Raw genomic sequence first — 21,635 nt, 5'->3', positions numbered from 1 at the left:
TGCTCATGTATCCTACACACTTGCTGGTCCTCTCCCTCTTATTTTAGGTACAAGCCTACGCACAGAGAACTCAGTCCCCTCTCTGCTTTGTTTTAGTTTCTTACATACTTAACGCTGTCCTGTCTTTTGCAGTGCAGCCAACGGTTCTTCCTTAGGAGCTACAAGAGACTAAGAGGAGAATGTTTTCTCATGCAAATGTTTTCTCATCAAAACCATACCTGAAGGTTTGGAAGACAAAGGAGATGGGGGGAATCTGCTTGAGCTTGTGGAGGAAAGCCTTGGCCTACGTCTTCGGAAAAAGCTTCTTATCAGGCCGCACTTGAGAGACTCCACAAGAGTCGTTTTCCCAGCACCAGAGTGTCCAAACAACTTCAGTTTGATTCGAGGCTGTGGATTCTGTGTGTGCCTCAATTGCTGGATAAAAAGCCCCCGGTGTGTATCCTAAAATTTAACATAAAGAAGAAATCAGAACATGTGGCAGGGAACTTCTGCCTCCAACAAACTCAAAACACAGGGTTTAGGTACTTTCTTGCCAGACTGATGTTCATCTGGTTCACCATGCAAGCAATCAGTTACTGGCAGAAGGGCAATGACAGGTAGACAAGACACAGCTCAATGGTCTCTCTCAAGAACCACCTTGAGGTTTCATGATAATCACACGTTTCATGAAAATCACATGGAGAGGTCAAAGGAGGAAAAACTAGCATCTTTCAGTACCCAGTCTCCTTACCATCAGTCTCAGCATAACCAATATCCATAATCTTATATATAATATACATGCAGCACTGAAGAATTTTGCTGGGACTTCTACCACCTGAGTAATCTGAAAACTTGATGTGCATTTCTCCTCTTCTTTACCTTTTTCTATTCTTCTCATATTTGGGAGAATTTTAAGGAAACACGGAGAAAGAAGAAACGTGGAAGAGCAAAGGAACTAGCTTCATCTGTCCTTTCTTCACTCCCCCATTGGGAGCTGAGAGAGAAGCTCTGTTGCTCTGCATTTGTACTGAATTTAACAGGTAGGATGAATCATTAAATGAGAGCCTACAGCCCCCCTGAATTATAAGCATGCTGCAACTGAGCTGAGAAATTTGACAGAAACAGTAGTGCATAAAATTAGTTTGTTAATGCAAACTAAATGCAAATACTGCGCCCTCACAGCTAATACTGAATCCTCCACAAGAGCCATTATGACAGAAGGTTCCTGATCTGTGTGCTAGTAGAGACAAAACTCTTCACAAGCACTGAAAATGAAATAAGTGTCAGGTATATTCTGTACATTGTATATTGACCATTCTGTGTAGTACTATAATATTTTTGGTGGTTTGATCTAATCCATTAATTTCAATAGATCAGATTCTCTGTTGCAAAGTACAGTCTAATGAAGTATATGGTTACCATATATTTTTCCCACATATATATAGATAGGCCTTCACTCAGTTATAATATAATATAATCTTATCAAGAAGAGAATAACAGTTACTAATGTCTCTTTCAAAAGAGATTTAACTGATCTTCTCCCTTTGTTCTAGGTCAGATTGTAGTATTTCTGTATTTACACCGTGACTAAACCACAAATTTACCCCCCTGCATGCAGACACAGGTAAGGATTTGGTGTGAGGATACAACTATACAAAACGGAGTCTGTTACAACAAATATTTACAGAAGTTATCATTGCAAAGGAAGCCTGAACTTTGCACTTTCTCACATCTTCATGGATATATATTTTACAATCCTAGCAAGTACAGATTTGCTGGCAGGCATAAGAGATTCTACTTCCACCTCGGCAATGCCTGGTGCACACCATCTTTTATTATTACTCTGAAATGGTCATTTATTTCAGTTTTCCACAGACCCATCAGCATAATTATAACACAATTATTTTAATTGGTCTGGCTCTTGCCTGTAATCTCCAGGCAAGTAGTCTCTGGACCTTTCCAGCATGAATGATGCCACCTATCCAAATAATCAATGCATATCAGATGTGGCAGATATACTGCCTGACAACAAGCCCAGGTCAGCTTTTTGTTCTAGTTGTCAGGAGATTTGGATATACTGAAACTGCAGAATTAAAACATGACATTGGGAACTTATGCAACTATTCCACATGGTATCAGAGTTTTCATAAAGGGCACAAACCCTTATACTGCACAAGCTTAATCTAAGTGAAATGGTGATAGTGGGGAAATAAGTCATCTTGTGGGATGTGCTAATTCTTAATAGTTTATTTTCTACTAAACACCTTAGATGCTTTACTAGGCGTTGTCAGAGACAAATAGATATAGATCAGTGGTGCACACTTGCTTAGCCACCTTCTTTAATACACACACACTTCAACTATTAAAAATATGAAAAGGATTAAAAAAAAAGACACAATTCCAGCAAGGAATTTTGCAACAGCTTTTTAGAATGGCTTTGATGAATATTTATTGTATGATTTCCCATGATCAAATTTTCATTAGTATCTTAAAAACATGAAAATCTCAGTTAAAATTCATGCATTCCCAACCTTTTTAAGTCTTGCAAGCAGATTGGCTACATGTTCATGTTGCTCTGCTCTGGCGAGATCTTCTGCTGTTTTCCCATCCTGTTAAAACACAAATTATTAGTAGCAGTCCCTTCCTTTCGCCCACAATAAAAAAATTGTGTACAACATCCTGTAGCTGCTCAGATGCAGATGAAATAGGGAGAAGAAAAAAAACCTCAATCAACAACCAGTAATGATTAAGCCCCACCAGAACCCCTTGCGTTTTTTTAATTTATCAAAAAACCCTGTGTGCAATGCAGAACAATAACATTTCTTTTACAGATTGGCATCTGGATGCCACTGTAACAAGATAATTTGAATTCAGAGCCTGAGAGTAAAATCAATACTCCTCCCTCTGAACTCCTCTTCACATCCGTTATAGGATGATAGCGATTTCTAGATATTACCCACTGAACAGATCTAGAAGTTTACAAAGAAGGGGCACATCAGAATATTCACTCACACAAATAGCAGGTGAATGTTTGTTTACCAGTGGATAAAAACTGACAGTCGCACATCTGTCACTGGAGGATTTCAGAAACTTTCTAAGAGATGCAGTTTAAATTGCATCAGCAAATTTAAAAGGAGAAGCAAAGTTGCCTTCATCATTCTGGTCTTGCCACTTAATTACCTATGTTTCACAGATGAGAAGTTTAATATTAAAAAGACTGAAAGAAAAATTGTTCTCTACTTTGACTCTTACAGCAACATTAATGCTATCGTTTTAAATTTTGGTTAGAGGTAAGTAATGTAGGAGCACTTTGCTTATTTCACTTTCTCAGATAAGAACTCTCAATAATTAAGTAGCATTACTGGAAAATTAAGATTTCTTTTTTTGTTTTCTATCTTTGATTTTACTAATTTTTCTTGCAAAACCTGCGTTGTATTAAGAAGTTCCTGAGGTTACTTTAGCTATTATCTCTACATATGAAATAAACATCTTCAGTACCCGCAGAAGCCATTTTCAGACTTCCATAAAATTTGTTAGGCACTTCAAATAGTGCAGTCAGAACAGGACCAGAGCTTTAGCAAAAAAAAGTCAAAATTGTAGTTGGTGGCATGAACTGACTAAATTTGCACCAGTACCTTACCCTTAAATTCCTACTATAGTTGATATGTTATCGCAACTTTAGTAAAGAAACATCTCAACACATTTTTTTAAATTAATTTTCCTTAGAGAAGATGTATCAAAGGGGAGGAATCTCTTTGTCTGTGCTGACTCTCACCTCCAAATGCCAGTTAATCCTGAGTGCCTGTTGTATGAGAGGAAGAGTGGTCTAGCGGCTGGGCAGCTCGCCTGCCATCAGCAGAACTGCTTCAATACATGTGGTGTTTCCCAGGTTTTTGGTCTTGGGCATGTGCTGGGAAATTAAACACCTTCAAACAGAGCAGAAACCATGGTCCCCTTCTTGAGAATCTGTATGGAAAAAGGATGCAGCCTACACCAACTTAAGTGTGAATTTTATCCCAATCCCAAAATTTTTGGCTTCCTCTTAAGAGAAGTCCCCAAAGCCAGACTGGTACAGCCTTGGCACTGCACTCTTCCAGAGTGCAGTATGTTCCTGTTGTGACATAAGGTCGGAGAGGGCCTGGCAAACTCCAGCACGAAGCACATATGCAGTACCAGATCCCTGCATGGGCACTGTCCCTTTGAATCAGAGCACGTCCCACACCTGATTGGTGCACCACAACTGGCTTGGAATGGCTTGGGTAACTTCACACCCTTGTTTGCTTTATCTGATTGGTCCATGGGTGTTCTGGCTTCAAGCCTGACTTTGGCTAAACAGCTGTACTCTGGTACACCATTTGGCTAGCTCAGGCACAGCTATTTAGACACAAACACAATGGAAGTAACCATCTGGTGAGTATTCGGCGAAGAGTGTGAGTGGTAGTGGCTCAGCCAGAGTGTGATCGATGAGCAGGGTTGTAAAGGGATGGAGGTGACTGCTCCCAAAACTGGAACAATGGCAAAAGGAATGTTTCCAACTGCTAAACATCTAAGTAGATGTGTGCACAGAGCAAGCCTACCTGCACCAGCAGGACGGCATGGCCATGACCCAGAGCTCTCTTACACTTTGTAACACTATCCAAACTCAAGACTAATCTTGGTTCAGACTGTTGTGAAGGAAGAAAACCTTAAAAGATCACCCATCAGGGCTTTCACAAAATCTTTTGCTCAGATATTGCTTGTACGTTAAGCCTTTTGCCTCTGGTTCTTACCTGAGCAACACTACAGCTATATGCCTGCATGGCCATGTATCCCTCTGACTGGCACCTAACTTCTGCTTTTGACTTTGAACCTGTCTCTTCACTATGGATTTGCCTGGTGAACACTCAGGCTTTGGCTGATCATGGTCACTGAGCTCAGTTCCTAACCTTGACTTAACTACAGACTTGCCTCATTGTTATGGATTTGTCTGGTGACCCAGACTTTTTGTTGAAGCTGGTTGTCATCACTAGACCCTCTCTGCTTGCCTTGCTTGGGTTCTATGGGATGGGGCCCTTTCTGAAGAGGACACTGTCCCTACTTGTCTTGTTTACTCCTTGTTCCCAGTTCACCTTCCCTTACGGAGCAATGCCTTTGCAAAGGCATTGCCTGACAAGCATGATTTTTGAAGTACACAGTCACCAGTCCACACAGTAAACAGGACAGGAAGAAGGGAAAAGAAATTAACAGAACAAAGTTTCCTTTTTTTGTCCAAAATTATGAACAAGATGATGCTGTTTAATTCTCTGCATGTCTGCTGCAGGATGAATGGCCACTATAGAGCACAACAAGATTTAGAAACTACATCCACAAGCAAAATAGCAAGTTATTTTCCTGTTCAAGGTTTCCTGAGAAGTACAGAGTATCTATGCGTTGCAATGGCAATATGTAAGCAAAGCTGATATCTAAAAAGGGTTGGTTACAGGATCCATGAAAGCATATTTTACACCTAGTGGCAATATTTCATCACAATTGCTGACTAGTCCCTATGTTGCAAATCAGACAGCTATGTCTGCAAGAGCTGGATCTGAGTTAAACTGGCATTTGCAAGCATCTTCATGAAAAATTTTTCAGCAATCTGATAATTTTAAAACTTCTATAAGGAGAAGCCAAGAACATGGTGCCAGTTAGCAAGTGAGCACAATAAATTTTTTAGGGTAATTTTCAAACATTTGACATGATTGTATATGCCAGGAGCGGAAGATGCCGTGTGAGGCCTAATCAGCTGACCGGGGGTAGAGTTGAGGTCATTGGTAGGAGATTTAAACTGCTCCAGGGAGCACAAGGGACCCAGAGTGGGCAAACAGGGGTGTGGCATGGCATTGAGGTTGTGGCACGGCAGTTCGCACAGGTAGGGCACAGCCACCCTCCCAGCTCTCTCTGGTGGGTTGTGAGGTAGGTGTGTGGATGTGGTTCGTTTTTGTTCGGTTGGTTTTGTTTGGTTTGGGTTTTGTTTGTTTGTTTTGTTTTTTCTGCAAGTCAACTCAACCCAGCAAGGGTTTCCGAATGAGCGAAAGCAGTTGCTGCTGCTATCAGGAGCAGTGTGCTAACCCAGACAGAACCCCCCAGGAAGGACGCAGCTGTTGAGGTCTCTGGCTGCACAGAGTGTCTGAGCCTGGTGTCAGTACCACAGGACAGTGTGAGAGACGCCTGCCTACGATGCGAGCAGGTGAATGATTTGCTGTGCCTGGTGGCAGAGCTCAAGTAAGAAGTGGAGAGGTTAAGAAGTATTAGGGAGAGTGAAAGAGAAATAGACTGGTGGAGTCTATTCCCTTTTGACCCCAAAAGAAGTCCAGCAGGAGATGGTGAAGCCCTGCCCCTCCTGCCATCAGGCAGATGGAGCAAACCAAGTAGGTGGGGAGGAATGGAAACAGGTCCCTGACCGAAGAGGTAAAGGAATCTCCTCCTGACCCCCATCACTTGCCACGGTGCCCTTAAAGAACAGGTATGAGGGCCTGGACCCGGAGAGCCAGGCAAAGGGCAGTCAAGAAGAGGATCTGTCTGGAGGGTCTCCCGGATGCACCCCACCAGACGGATTACAACCACAGCTATCAAGAAAAAAAGAAGGGTAGTTGTAATAGGCGACTCTCTTCTGAGAGGAACTCAACCAGACCCATCCCGCAGGGAAGTCTGCTGCCTTCCCTGGGCCACGGTGAGGGACATTAGTAGGAGACTTCCTGAGCTAATCTAGCCCTCTGTCCAGGCTGGTGGTCCAGGCTGGCAGTGATGACATTAATGACAGAGGTGCCAGGGTAATTAAAAAGGACTTCAAGCAAAAGGCGGGGCAGGGAAAACCTCCATTCTTTGTTGGACATGGGGGGGGAACATAGTCACCAAAGATGAGGAAAAGGCTGAGGTACTTAACACCTTCTTTACCTCAGTTTTCAACAAGAAGACAGGTTGTTCTCAGAACAATTGTCCTCTGGAGCAGTAGACAGAGACAGGAAGCCAAATAGCCCCCCTGTAATCCAGGAGGAAACAGTTAAGAGAGCAGTTGAGCCACCTGGATCCTCACAAGTCTATGGGACCAGATGGGATCCATCCTAGAGTGATGAGGGAGCTGGCAGAAGAGCTCGCCAAGCCGCTCTCCATCATTTACCAACAGTCCTGGCTCACTAGGGAGGTCCCAGATGATTGGAAGTTGGTGAATGTCACACCCATCCACAAAAAGGGCTGGAAGAAGGGCTCAGAAAACTACAGGCCTGTCAGCCTGGAGGTTATGGATCAGATCATCCTAAGTGCAATCACACAGCACCTACAGGATGGACATAGGATCAGACCCAGCCAGCACAGGTTTAGGACGGGCAGGTCCTGTCTGACCAACCTGATCTTTTAAGATCAGGTGACCTGCCTGGTAGATGAGGGGAAGGCTGTGGATGTGTCTACCTGGACTTCAGCAAAGCCTTCGACACTGTCTCCCACAGCACACTCCTGGAAAAGCTGCAGCCCATGGCTTGGACAGGGGCACTCTGTGCTGGGTTAGGAACTGGCTGCAGAGCCGGGTCCAGAGAGTGCTGGTGAATGGTGCTGCATCCAGTTGGCAGCCGGTCACTAGTGGTGTCCCCCAGGGATCAGTGTTGGGCCCAGTTCTGTTTAATATCTTTACTGACGATCTGGATGAGATGATTGAATGTACCACTAGTAAATTTGCAGGTGACACTAAGTTGGGGGGGAGTGTTGATCTGCTGGAAGGCAGGAGGGCTCTACAGAGGGACCTGGACAAGCTGGAGAGATGGTCTGATTCCAACGGGATGAGATTCAACAAGGCCAAGTGCCAGGTCCTACACTTTGGTCACAACAACCCCCTGCAGCACTACAGGCTGGGACAGAGTGGCTGGAGAGCAGCCAGGCAGAGAGGGACCTGGGAGTGCTGACTGATAGGAAGTTGAACATGAGCCAGCAGTGTGCCCAGGTGGCCAAGAAGGCCAATGGCATCCTGGCCTGGATCAGGAACAGTGAAGGACCAGGGAAGTGATTCTTCCCCTGTACTCAGCACTGGTGAGGCCACACCTGGAGTGCTGTGTCCAGTTCTGGGCCCCTCAGTTCAGGAAGGATATTGAGGTGCTGAAGCAGGTCCAGAGAAGAGTAACAAGGCTGGTGAAGGGACTGGAGCACAAGTCCTATGAGGAGAGGCTGAGGGAGCTGGGATTGTTTAGCCTGGAGAAGAGGAGGCTCAGGGAAGACCTCATCACTCTCTACAACTCCCTGAAAGGAGGCTGTAGCCAGGTGGGCATCAGTCTCTTGTCCCAGGCAACCAGCAGTAGGACAAGAGGGCACAGTCTTCAGCTGTGCCAGGGGAAGTTTAGGTTGGATATTAGGATGGAATTTTTTAGAGAGAGTAATCAGACATTGGAATGGGCTGCCCAGGGAGGCGGTGGATTCACTGTTTCTGGAGGTTTTTAAGATGAGACTGGATGTGGCACTTAGTGTCATGGTCTAGTAACCACGGCGGTGTTGCATCAAGGGTTGGACTTGATGACCTCAGGTCTTTTCCAACCCAACTGATTCTATGATTCTATGATTTTCAAAGGTTACCTGACAATGTTCATGCAATCAAATTCAAAATCAAAGTCCCAAAATAGGCCTTAGCCTAGGAAGGAGGCAGAGAATACAGCTCAATTACTTAGCAGTGCCAGAAAAATGAGAAATGGCATACTGAAAGAAGAAAAATATAATTAATTCTGCTGCACTGGCTCAGAAGGAGTTGTTAGTAAGCTTTTCAGAACAGTTTAACATCCACCTAGCAAACTTATGCAAAACTGAAATCTTAAAATCACAACATGCAAGATCCTCCTGTCCTCTCCTCCTTTTGCCTTCTCTCTGCCACCACACTCCTGGAATAATGCATCATTACGTATACTCAGTCTGCTTCTCCTGATAGATTTAGTATCAGCAATATTTACTTTGTTATCTCCTTCAAACTGATCTAAACTAAAGAGATGAAAAGTATTTTTATCTTGGAAGGGCAGCGTCCACACAGGCAATTATACCAACACAGCCATTATGACATAAATGAAGTGCAACAGCTCAAGAATTCCCCCATCGCCCTTTTATCTCATCTCTACAGTATGTAGTAGCAAAAATACATAATACACAATGGTCCAAACCAAAAAACCAAAAAAGACAAAAACAGGTGACAAAGGAAATCTGTAGAACATCTCACCAAGTGCACTGCATGCACATTTCATTACTATTGATTAATAGGAGACATGGCAATTACAATCCAGTAGTTATCAAAAAGTAATTAGGTGCTAAACTTGTTTAAGCCACAATTCCAAGTGCACTGGTATTCTCCTGCTACGTAAGACACATGCTTAGAGGAAAAAACTGCAGTGCTAAATCTAGAGGAAAACAACAAAAATTTTTGTATTTTCCACCAAATGATACAGAAGTTTTCTCCTTTTCCCCCTCCATTGCAGCTGTCTTGGGAATAATTTGTTAGACAAGAACTTTGAAAAACTTGAACTCAACTAAAATCTGATGACAACATGTTTTCGATATACAGACCAAAAGTTATTTCTGATCAGAATACACCAGTTATGGTGAGTAGCAATGCAATGTGATCCAATGGATCTGAAAATAAAATATGGCTATTTTGTTCAAAACACACATAATGGTGTGTATGATGTCTATAATGCATCATGCGTTTATGAGGTATGCACGATGAAGGACACTTCATTCCTGCTGTGGATATGTCAGTTGGGAGGATGTTTCTCACCTTACTGAGAATCAAAAATACCTTCAGTGATACTAATTGGAAGCAGTAGTGCTGGATGATCTGACATGAACTGTAGAGGACTGGCTAGCAGGGCGAGGGCATATGGACATGGCTAAGGCTATGGTGAGCTGTCAGAGTATAGAACACGGCCTGTCTAGGCCCATGGGAAGATCTGAGACAGCAAGGCCATGCCAAGGCCACGGTGTTTTTGTGCCTGCTAGTTGGATGGTAAACAGGAAGGGAGCAACAGCAACTAAGAGCCACCTGTGTAAACATGAGAGGGGAGTAAGGGGTGGAATCAACATCTGAGCCAGAACCAATGGTGAGCTCGGCTCTTGCAATATGCATGAGCTAATTGCAAGGCCTATATTAAGTTGCTAACACTTGTCAATAAACGAAGTTTGCTGATTCTCACATTGAGGGTCCCTCACTTTCCTCGTCGTGACAATGAACGATTTGTTTTACAAGGATACTTGCAGGCTAGTTAACTTATCCATGCAACCACACTCTCCCATCATAAAAATAGATCTTTTTAAGCTCATGAAAGCAAGGAAAATATTTAAGATACATACAATGCATTTGTATATATCTTAAATGTGATGTGAAATGACGTACATATTAATGACAGTGGCCCACTGCACTTACAGAAAATGCAATGATACATAAAAGTAATTCTTAGGTGAAGAAATTGTTATGCGTAGACAAAGTAGTAGCTGTACTGTACCATAATCAGTTCCAAATTCAGTTGTAAGAAGGGAAAAAGCAGACAACTGAGATATAACATATACTACTCATGTGGTATGACAGTCAACAGACTTCTTTCTTTAATTTCAAAATGTATTGTCCTTTTCCTACACCTCTCTATTAGTTCATTTCCTACTGTCATGCATAAAAGAAGCAAGAATAACAACAATTCTCAATACTTACAGAGGTTAATGCTTCTACATTGGCACCAGTAACACAAAGGAACCGGACCACATCAAGAATGCCATTGTTTGCTGACAGATGTAAAGGTGTTCTTCCATACTAACATGGGGAAGCAAGTGTCATTACATTAGCTAAAGAACTTCACTTCAAATTTTATTACTAATAATCAAACATATTATACAATTATACATCCTGATACAAAGCAAAGGTCTTGCAAAGCTGCAAGAAAAAGTACTTTTGATTACAGCTTAAGCACAGCTACCTAAAGTGCAATTAAAAATAAAGGATACAATGACTACTTAAAAAATGGGAAACAACTTTATAGCAAAATCCCTCACAACTGTGGAGGAATCCTTTAGAGTTTTTTTGGCTATATTTGAGAATGTCTTTCTAATTCCAGAAAATTTAATTGCATTTTTCTTAATTAAATATGAACCACTTAAACAACACTAATTCCTTAACCTTTAAAACCCTAGGTTCTGTTTCAATCTAAGTATTACTGAAGATTATACATCTGCAGTCTCTCCCTTCCATCCAAAGGAATAAAAAGAATGAATGAAAGAAGGCAGCCTGAAAGGTTATGGGTTTTTTGGTGACAGAGGGAGAGTGCTGTAAAGTATTGTTTCCCCAATTTTTTTCTTTTTTTCATTAATTTCTTCATTAATAACATGTCCTCACAGCACCCACTTCTGGTTTTAACTTTTTTTCATTTGACAGCTGATGATTTTAATTATTGAAACCAAAAGTGACTGCACTGGACAATCCTCAAGCCAAAAGCCTTATTACTCTTTTTAGCTGGCTAATAAACTGCCAGTGCTTTGGAAATAAATAGAAGTGTTAACTAGCAAAGTGTTATTGCCAGAATATGTACTTTTCCAGAAAAAAAATCACAAAGAAGCTACAATACCTGAATCAAACAAATCGTAGATAGCAACATAAAGATTCCTATAAATAACTTTTAAACTTTGAAGCATACATAAAATTTAAATAGGGCAGAGAAAGACATTCAGACCTAAATATCAAGCCCTAAGCACAACAGCCTGTCAGCAGAGTTCAGTGGCTGACCTTGACCTATTCAAACTAAAGTTTCCTGAAACAGCTTACTTTTCTCTTAAAGATCTCTAGAAGAAAAGCCACAATGTTAAACCTGTAAAGCATCACATTTAGTTAATCCCATACACTGCAGCAGGAGCACAAGAAAAGCATCAAACAAGGCACTAGTGTCTCGAAGTTAAGGGGCAGGTAATTAAACATTCTTTTTGGGAAGCACTTACAACAATTATGGATTGCTTGCATTTCTAGCTGGCAGTCAGCCACCAATAATCACTGCAATCAATATTTTTAGACTTCCAACATTTAGCAGATTTTTCAGAGAAATGTACCAGTCTTCAATTCTGTGTATAAATAACTGTTACATATGAAATCAAGGCCAGCAGCAATGCATTTCATCATCTCTTCTTCAGCACCTAGATGCAATCTGCATAAAGCAAAGTTATATGGCTAGGGAAGAAGGTTGGTATATCTTTCAACATTAAGAGCTGAGTGGCAAAATATACTGTGATAATTCACCTGGGTTCTTTCTTCATGGATCTTTAATAATTTATTCAACTGAAACATCTTAGGTAAATTTGTGAGGCAAGTAATTTAATGCTTTGCATTTGGCCATTTTAAGAGACAGAAAAATCAAAGGAAAGACCTTTTCATATTAGAGAACTTTAAAAGGTCATCTAATGCAATAGATGAGCTATTAAACAATGTAGTACAGCACTCATATTCCATTTACCTACCTTATTAGTGACATCCAAACTACAATTTGCTTCACAGAGTGCCATCACAATAGGCACGTTCCCATCTTTGCAGGCCAAATGCAAGGGAGTGTTGCCATGTCTGTCCTGGAAATCTACAAAACATCCTTGACTGATGAGAGTTTTAACTACTTCTGTTTGACATCTTCTCACAGCAAGATGCAGGGCTATATGACCATCCTGAAATCACAAGACAGCTTGTAAGTGAAATCTAATAATGCTAAAAATCAAAGTAATTTAGCAAAGTGCTAATCAATCTCATATAACTGGATGAGATTGCCTTGCCTCAAGAAATACAATGGTTTTTAATTTGAAGGTGGAGGCAGAGAGATGTACAGTATCTGTCGGAACAAATAAACCATGGGATAAAAGCATATTTCTACTAAGCCACTGGGCTTTGCAGTGGAATGGATGAAATACACATTCTCCACTAACAGCTTTCCTAGGAGATAGTGACCAACTGTAACAACCAGATGAATATCGTAAATTCTATTGAAAACTCCAGTGTTTACTGATAGAAGTTAGTGATACCAGTCATGCAATCTGCTCAGTGATCAGTAATTTTAGAGACAGACAACTGTGTAACAACTTAAAGAGACAATGTAACTGGAAAAAACAATTTAATTGCTTTAGAAGCAAAAAGTTTTTTCTGAACTCACTTTAATAACTATTTAGTTAATGTTAGCACTAAAAGTAGCTAAAAGGACAACCATACCAAAACTATAAGCAATGAAATTCCAAATTTATTTGCTGGGATTACACCATGAAAGACAAATACTTATTCTGAATCAAATGAAATCATATTTTTAAATAGTTCTTATTGGAAATAAGCATGATTTGTCCAATCCATAGGAATCAAAGGCAACCAGCATATCCGGCTCTTTTAGGTTGATAGTTTGTTGCCAATTATAGAACCCAATGTTCCTACCATTTTTCAGAAAGTGTTACTCATGAAGTGGTAACTGATAAGGAGCTAATGAATCAGTGTAGTGGGTTGGGCCTGGCGGGATACCAGGTCCCACTAAAGCCACTCTCTCACTCTCCCTCTGCAACTGGATAGAGGAGAGAGAAAAAAAAAAACCAGCTAAGGATTCATGAGTTGAGATAACAGCTGGGAGAGGTCACTTACTGATTACCTTCATGGGCAAAACAGACTCAAAGTGGGGATATTATTTAAATTTATTACTCTCAGGATAAGAGCCAAAGAGTGAGAAATAAAACAGTCTTAAAAACACCTTCCTCCCACCCCTCCTTTCTTCCATGTTCTCCCTCCTCTCCCCCAGTGGTGCAGGGGGACGGGGAATGGGGGTTATGGTCAGTTGTTGTTTCTGCCGCTGCTCAGGGAGAGGAGTCCTTCCCCTGCTCCTGTGGGGTCCCTTCCACGGGAGACAGTCCTTGATGGACCTCTCCAATGTGAGTCCATCCCATGGGCAACAGTTCTTCCCAAACCGCTGTCCTGTGGGTCACTCCTCCATGGGGTGCAGTCCTTCATGAATGAGCTGCTCCACCGTGGGTCCCCCACAGGGGTCACAAGTCCTACCCGGAAAAAACCTGGTCCAGCATGGGCTTCCCTCTCCACGGGCTGCAGGTCTCCAGCAGGATTCTGCTCCATCTTGGGCCTGCCACAGGATCACAGCTTCTTTCATGTATCCACTTGCTCCGGCATGGGCTCCTCCATGGGCTGCAGGTGGGTCTCTGCACCCCGATGGTCCTCCATGGGCTGCAGGGGCACAGCTGCTCCACCATGGTCTGCACCACGGGCTGCAGGGGCCTCAGCTCTGGCGCCTGGAGCACCTCCTGCCCCTCCTACACTGACCTTGGTGTCCACATTGTTCACATGTTCTCACTCTGCTCTTCCCTGGCTGGAATTCTTTCTGCTCAACAACCTTCTGTTCTTAAATATGTTATCACAGAGACATTACTATCACTCCTGATTGGCTCGGCCTTGGCCAGCGGCAGGAAGCCCGTCCTGGAGCCGGCTGGCATTGGCTCCACAGGACAGGGTAAGCTTCTAGCAGCTTCTGACAGAAGCCACTCCTGTAGCCTCTCCACTACCAAAACCAGCTACAGGAACCCACTACAATCTGCAAAAACCCAAGCGCAGAAAAATAATCAGTGGACAACCTTAAAGACTATTGCAGCCATCAACAGTCTCTGTGTGAACTGCTAAGAAGGAAAATTCACATCACAGAAACAGTGCTGACTGGCAGCACTCGAAGCAATTCCAAGATATGTCTCTGTGACACTTGTGACCTCTTAACATAACTAACCTTGTCTGTAGCATGAAGGTCAGCCCTGTGTTCTGCCAAGCATTCCACAATATCATGGTAACCCCTAGCAGAGGCTGTCAAGAGTGCAGTCTCCCCTTCTTTGTTTTTAATGTTCACATTGCAACCTGCTTCACAGAGTGCTTTGGCAACAGAATAGTAGCCATGCCAAGCAGCACAATGCAGTGGGGTTTCTTCTTCCTGCCAACATGGAAAATTAAAAAAAACCAGAGTTGAACCAAATATGAGGGAGAACAATTCCCAGCTTTAAAATGCAGAAAGATGACATGAAAAAAAAGACAGTCTGCTAAGTAAGCCCTATAAAAAGATGTTGTAATTTCTAATGCTGACATTCTCAAAGCAAGAATAACTTCAGCTGACATACCAAGTGATTATGATACCTTCCATGTCAGCGAACCTACTTTAAATGTATCCGTGCTCCTGAAGCTAACTGTCTTGGTCTCTCACTTGAAAACTGATCCTAATTCACAAGCAGTTTCTACATCCTGTGTATTGAGAGACTAATCCAGTGTTTAAAACAGATGGATCACCAAGGAGATGCAAATCCCACTAGACCTGCAGTTTGAGGCAGATCACCCTGCTTACCGGAGTTTTTGCTTGAACCCAGGAAACTTCAAAACATTCACCTTCAATCTCATTGTACATCAGAACAGCTAGGTGGAACGCCATTAAGAAACTCAAATGTTTCACAAAAATATGCTAAAAGTAGCCCACTGAAAAGCAGGGAGGACTAAAACCCACCAAAGAAGTAACTGGATCAAATTCTAAGAAGTGGGATCTCCTTTCTGTACCTGGCAAATATCAATAAGGAGACAACTGATGCTGATAATAGCAGAGGACTTTGACTGTACTCAAGGTTTCTGTAAAAATCTGACCATAAAGAAATAGACAAAGAGCATGTCCTGTGATGCTTTGGCCTAGGGCTGCTTGAAAAATATAAAGGTAGTCCTAGAGGATGTAGCACTTGGGAAAGCTTAAAATTTGGGTCACAGTTAAGTTTGGGTCAAATAGATTTCCTTTTTCTATTAAGCCTCTTCCTTCTTGTTTTTTTGACAACAGTTCAGAGCTTTAAAGAAACTCTCCCAAGCCCTCCATTCATTTTCAAAAATGAGTTTGACAATGCAGAAAAATCCCATGGCAGCTAAAACTAAGCAGAAATCAAGGTGAAAGCTAATAAAAATCTTTAGCTGAACTGACAGAGCATACACCGCTATCCATTCCTTTGCAGTGCTGAGTTTCTCTATCTTTAAGCTTTCATTTTTGAGAGAACCTATGTTTCATAACGGTGTCAGGTACTTGCAGGTTTTTTGCATAGTCTTCATCTATTAAGAGCTATCAAAACCTCCATAATTCTGCTGGTTTTTTTTCAAATGCAAACATGCCAGAGGCTACAAGGCAAGACTTAAAGTTTTGACCACTCATACAAAGCCTTATTTGTTGAAAAAACCCAGACAGTGTTCATGACTCACCTTGTCTTGAAAGTTTGGATTGGATCCAATGCTACAGAGAAATTGAACCACATCCACGTGCCCATACCGAGCTGCAACATGGAGAGCGGTCTCCCCAGACTGCAATTACAGAACATGTCAGTGTAATTTCATATGTCACCCCTAGATATACACTGCCTGTACACCGTGTACAACCTGAGTGCCTGTGTACTGCATGGGATACTCCTCCCTCTCTACAACCCAGATGGGCAGCTCTGGTCAGCAGAGCTTACAAACCAGTTGTACATGATACACCACCACCTGACAAGTAGTTATTTCTTCAGAGGCTTTCTTTTTTCAGAACCTATTTTCCTACGTTATTAGTTCCAAATCACAGTCACAATGGGATTTCTGAGCAATATGAGGAGGAAGCTGTGTGTACAATTGGCGTTGAAACAGATGTCCTATTTCTATTCATACTATTTCCATATGCACCTCCACCCCCTCCTGCATATTCAAATGTAAGGAACTGGCCTAACACACTTTGGTACATCCTGGTGTATTTTGGTCATTATGCCTAATTATTTACAACATTTTTTTGAAATTATATGAAAAAGAAATGGTATTTTTATTAAGAGAGTAACCTCTTTCGTTGTAGCCCTATCAGGAGTCAAACACTAACTTTCCTAATGTATCTTGCCTTGCACTAGTTTCCTCAACAAAGCAAACTGTTTCACCAGTCTAATTGCTTCTGTACTGGAGCTTTGGCTAGTATAAAAACATTGCTATGGTACAAGACTAACAGCAACTAGTTTCTAGGGCAAATGTTGCTCAAATAACACTGCTGAAGACAAGGTAAGTGCTCATCAGCTATAAATTGTTAGGCTTCCTTATACTCAACTTAATAACAGTCAAATTTACTTGTCAGACAAAAGTGATTTTCAATCAAAAGGAGTGAAAAACAGAATCACGATTTCACCCTTAGTACCAATGAGAAATCTAGTCTTCAAGTGAAAATTAATTTAGATTTGTACTTCCCCACCTACCCACCATGTACTCACCATATTTAACATGCACGCTTGGCTAACATTTGTCAGGAAAATAATCAGTACATCCAGCTCCTGTAATGCTCTGTTATCACAGCCCTCTATGTCAGCTCAGAAAACCACACTAAAAAAGCCAGTCAAATTCTTGGAATTATGGCCCAGTTGAAAATCATTCCAACCTTTCTCTTTGCTAAGATAAAGTTATAGAAAAGGGCTCTCTGCATGAAAAGGGAGCTATTTTCTTACCTTATCCTTAACATCCAAAGGACATTCATTATCATTGAGAAATTTCAGTGTTTCTACATGACCATGTCGAGAAGCCCAATAGATTGCATTAGATCCAGCCTGCCAAAAATATTTGATTTCAAAAGTTATTGATGAATTTAGAATCCTAATTCTAGAGGTTCAGCTGAGGTATACATGCACTTAGATGTACACAGATACACTGAAAAGCTATTCAAGCTTACATGAACACATTCACTTCTGAAAAAAAATTCAAATTGGTTCAACAACCCCAACAGTGACAACAAAAATCTCTATGCAAGGATGATTAACAGGATTACTAACTGTTTGCAAGGATAATCCTCTTTTCCCTTGTTAGGGAGTTTTTTAGAACTAACAGTCATGAGATAAAAACCTTTCTTCTGCTTACTTTGCCATCTACTAGATGGAGAAGCAGACAGTTCTTCAAGTTTGCTCTAAATGAAAACCAGGCTGTTAAAGCACATTTGGAAAAAAAAGCTTGTTGCAAAGCATATCCTCCATCAAATATGAGTTTTAGTTGCAATATTCCCCATGGCTAAGGTGTGTACTTATCATTTCATACTAAATAAAGTTCACACTTGTGTTTTAGGGCAATCACTACTTCGAACTAATTGAGGCAGTTTTGTAAGCATGAACTACATTTTAAGACTAGTATTCTTTGAATTATTTCAGCTAATAAAGTGATCAAAACCAGAGGATATGCACTCATAACAAATAACATTACTGAAGATTTGTGTTTAAGTTTTTGCTGTGGAAGACAGAAAACAGGATCTACAGCTGATCTACAGTCTGAACTACTTGTCTCCTGCTAACTGTACTGAAAACCTTATAAAGAACAGTTGACAAAGCAGAACTCCAACCTTATCTTGAACATCAATACGAGATCCACGCTTTAAAAGCAACTGAAGCATCTGAATGTTTCCACAGCCGGCAGCAATCAGTAGTGGAGGTGTTCCATGCTAACAACAAAATACAAGCAAGAATGATATAATTAACTTTTGAAGGATTAAGGAAAGAGTGGAAGAGAAGGCAGGCATTGAATGTTAGCTCTGGATTTCCACTTTCAAATTAAGTCTTCAGGAAATACTGTATGAAAATAATTTATTCCTTTATTAAAAAAAATTATTGCACAGCAATTTTCCATATTTTTGAGATGAGTTCACACTAAATGATGTATCACACACTAAATGTATGCTTTTCAAATTAGGAATATTAATGTTAAGCTCTCATTAGACTAGTTCAGCAAGAACATTCCCCTTTGCAATTTCTTTGTAGCTACTACACCACCTCAAAGCCACCAGCAACATCCAGGAAAGTTAAATGGGACTGCACCATTAAAATAAAAACCACAGTGATTTCTTAAATGGTTCAAGACCTCAACACAGTAAAATAACAGACATTTTACTTTTATATTGCTCTTCATGAATATTTCTCAAAGTACTTTGTAATGAAGGTCAGTGTAACCATTCAAAAAAAGTGAAAATTAAGGCAGAGATTATTTATCCAAGGTTCAACAGCAGAACAAGTACGTGAAATTTGGTCTCTTGGTCTCAGCTCCAAGAGTCCCATTACTGCAGCAGCAGTGCACTGAAATACCACAGTGGGCAAGCAATTTCTTTACTGAAAATGAACACTACCATCTAACATTAGGTTCACATAACCTTTTTTTGCAGTTTGGAACTTCTGTTTCTAGCAACACTTTGCAAAATCAGTTTTGGCAGTCTGGTTATTCCTATATATTCTGTCATCTTCATCTGCCACAAGAAACAACAACTGCAAAAAAAAGCAAAGCTGATATCTGATTTACTACAGTTCTTGACAACAGACTTGAGTAAAACCTTTCAAAGGCCTAGGCAAAAAATTCTATTTTGGGCTCCATTTTAATGTAGCTTAAGAAGATTGAACACAAAACACAATAAAATTTCTCCTAAAAAAAAGGTAGAATTATTTCCCATCCCCTTGTCTTTTCAGTTCAGGTGTTACATTTCTATTTTACAACCACGTCGTTCTATCCAACAGGGTTATAGCTAGTCCCCCACGCACCTCAACACAGACCCACACTACCTTGTTGGGTTGATTGACATCGTAATTTGTCAGAGATCCCAGAAGGTGCTGCAATCCAGGTACATTGTCATCATTGATGGCATGAATAATAGCTTTCATCACAAAAGAATCCTCTTCATCCTTGCAATTAAATGAGAAAGAAGAAAAATTTTTAGCTTCAAGAAAAAAATCTCTATCTCAACAGTTGCCAAGACGTCTAAAAAAATTAAAACCTAAAATTTTCAAAGTATTTCTTTATAAAAGAGTGCTTCAGCTGCAAGCTGTAATCCTTCATGAAACATATGGCTAACGTGCATGTACGTTATTTGAAAACCCACACCAAAAACCCCCACACTTTTTCTAGTACAATTTCCTTCCCTCCTCTTCACATAAATCCCCATTACTCACGGAGATTCCAAATAGGTTCTTTTATTAGGTGTATTCTTTTTTTCCTCCTAGGACTTTCAATAGATAGAATACTTGCATGACAGGAAACTAATTCAATGCATATATGTGAACACTAAAAAAACCAAGAGGTACACGGATACCAACTGAAGTATCAGGTTTTGTGCCATCCACGAAAATGACAAGGAGAGGTACTTTGGACCAAACTTTCATCTATTCAAATGGATCATTTAAAAATCTAGAATGTAGATACCTCTGCAGGTATAACTTTATTTTTCTCCTATACACTAAAAGAACTAAAATTCACAGAGCCCATTATTTGGTTTGGTCTTACCTCCTCTCTCCTGAGGTTTCAGATTTTTTTAGGACACTTAACATTAGGTTACAATCCTTTCTGCTGGAACACAGGAGTGAAATGCTGATCCAGTGTTAAAAGACATACAGATAGCTGAGGTGGGGGAGAGGGTAGGAAAGGGAGGGCAAGAAGATAGAATAAAGAGCACAGAAGCAGAAAGAGAAGGAAAAGTGGACACATGAACACCAAGCTGCACAGAAGGGACATGAGGAAGATAATATGCATAAAAAGGGCTCTGCAGAATTTTTGAAGTTTGATCCTGTCAATGCACAGAAAAGATGATATTACCCAGATCTAAACATATTGGCACACATTCTTTTCTGATTACAGGAAATTTATGAAGTGTGTATTAGAACTTGTGGAGTAAGCTAAAAAGAATCCTTTTGGATTTACAAGCATTTGCAATTGCAGAACATACAGCAGTTGCTCTTAACTACTCAACACTAGTAGTCACATATAATCCCAGAAACTGAATACTGGCCAACTTTAAAATTTCCTCCTTAAATAACTGCTTGTTGTGATACTGCTGTCTAGCATTCACTGGATTCAAGAGGGACTCGATGATTTTGAGTATTCAGTTAAAAAAAGAAAAAAGAAATATAAGGAATATTATTTTACTGTACACAATGAGTACAGTAAAATTCAAATGCCACTTTTACACATTACAGTTGTTACAGTACAAAAAATCCTCCTGAATCAAATTTCAAAACCAAGACAGATGAATTTCTGACACTAGTTATCAGTCTCAGCATGGTAATTAATAAGGTAAATTTCAAGGTTTGTGCCATGCAGAAGATCATACTATGGATAAATGACCTCTGTAGCCTTAAAATAGATTTCTTCCTACATATGAAATTAATTAATTGTGTACATTTTCAATAGCCCAATATCTCAATTGGAAACTTGTAAATTTCATCTGCAGTAAAACATTCTAAACATATAAGAACACACTTACCAGAGTATCATCACTTCTAGCGACACTCATGTTACTTCTGGACAAAAAAGATCTCGATAATCTTTGGCACAAGGATATTAAGCGCACTGATTGCTTCGTAAAAACAATAAGAAAAAAGCCATATGTAAAAAAATTAAAACAGATACTTGTGATAAGATGCTATTGCAGACATTTTAAAGGACTTAGCAAAACAAACTGAAGTTTGACTTCAACACCCCCCATCTGCTTTGTATATTGCATTTCAAACTTCAACTTCTTTTGGCATTTATAATCCAAACAGAAGCACAAAACAAACAATCCACACACAGCATTTGTATGCAGATCATTTACAAAGAAGTCTTCTCCCATACCACCATGCTCAAACAGTTAATTTATTCCAAATGACAG

General features: G+C 40.6%; 1 protein-coding gene across 1 annotated transcript in view; it reads right to left on the bottom strand.

Annotated features, from left to right (window-relative positions):
- The window catches only part of DAPK1 (death associated protein kinase 1), a 91,195-nt gene that overhangs the window by 12,620 nt on the left and 56,940 nt on the right, over nucleotides 1-21,635 (bottom strand). The window contains exons 11-20 of the mRNA XM_032675697.1: nucleotides 21,249-21,341; nucleotides 19,555-19,674; nucleotides 18,351-18,449; nucleotides 17,473-17,571; nucleotides 16,223-16,321; nucleotides 14,736-14,933; nucleotides 12,448-12,645; nucleotides 10,661-10,759; nucleotides 2,511-2,588; nucleotides 219-441 (exon numbers count right to left, since the gene is read on the bottom strand). Coding sequence (XP_032531588.1) covers nucleotides 219-441; nucleotides 2,511-2,588; nucleotides 10,661-10,759; nucleotides 12,448-12,645; nucleotides 14,736-14,933; nucleotides 16,223-16,321; nucleotides 17,473-17,571; nucleotides 18,351-18,449; nucleotides 19,555-19,674; nucleotides 21,249-21,341 — 1,306 coding nt within the window. The remainder of the gene's footprint in view (nucleotides 1-218; nucleotides 442-2,510; nucleotides 2,589-10,660; nucleotides 10,760-12,447; nucleotides 12,646-14,735; nucleotides 14,934-16,222; nucleotides 16,322-17,472; nucleotides 17,572-18,350; nucleotides 18,450-19,554; nucleotides 19,675-21,248; nucleotides 21,342-21,635) is intronic.

This window comes from Chiroxiphia lanceolata, chromosome Z (assembly GCF_009829145.1).
Source record: "Chiroxiphia lanceolata isolate bChiLan1 chromosome Z, bChiLan1.pri, whole genome shotgun sequence".
Lineage (NCBI taxonomy): Eukaryota > Metazoa > Chordata > Aves > Passeriformes > Pipridae > Chiroxiphia > Chiroxiphia lanceolata.
Note: the sequence above shows the minus strand (reverse complement) of the source record. Positions and strands in the feature narration are given on the sequence as shown.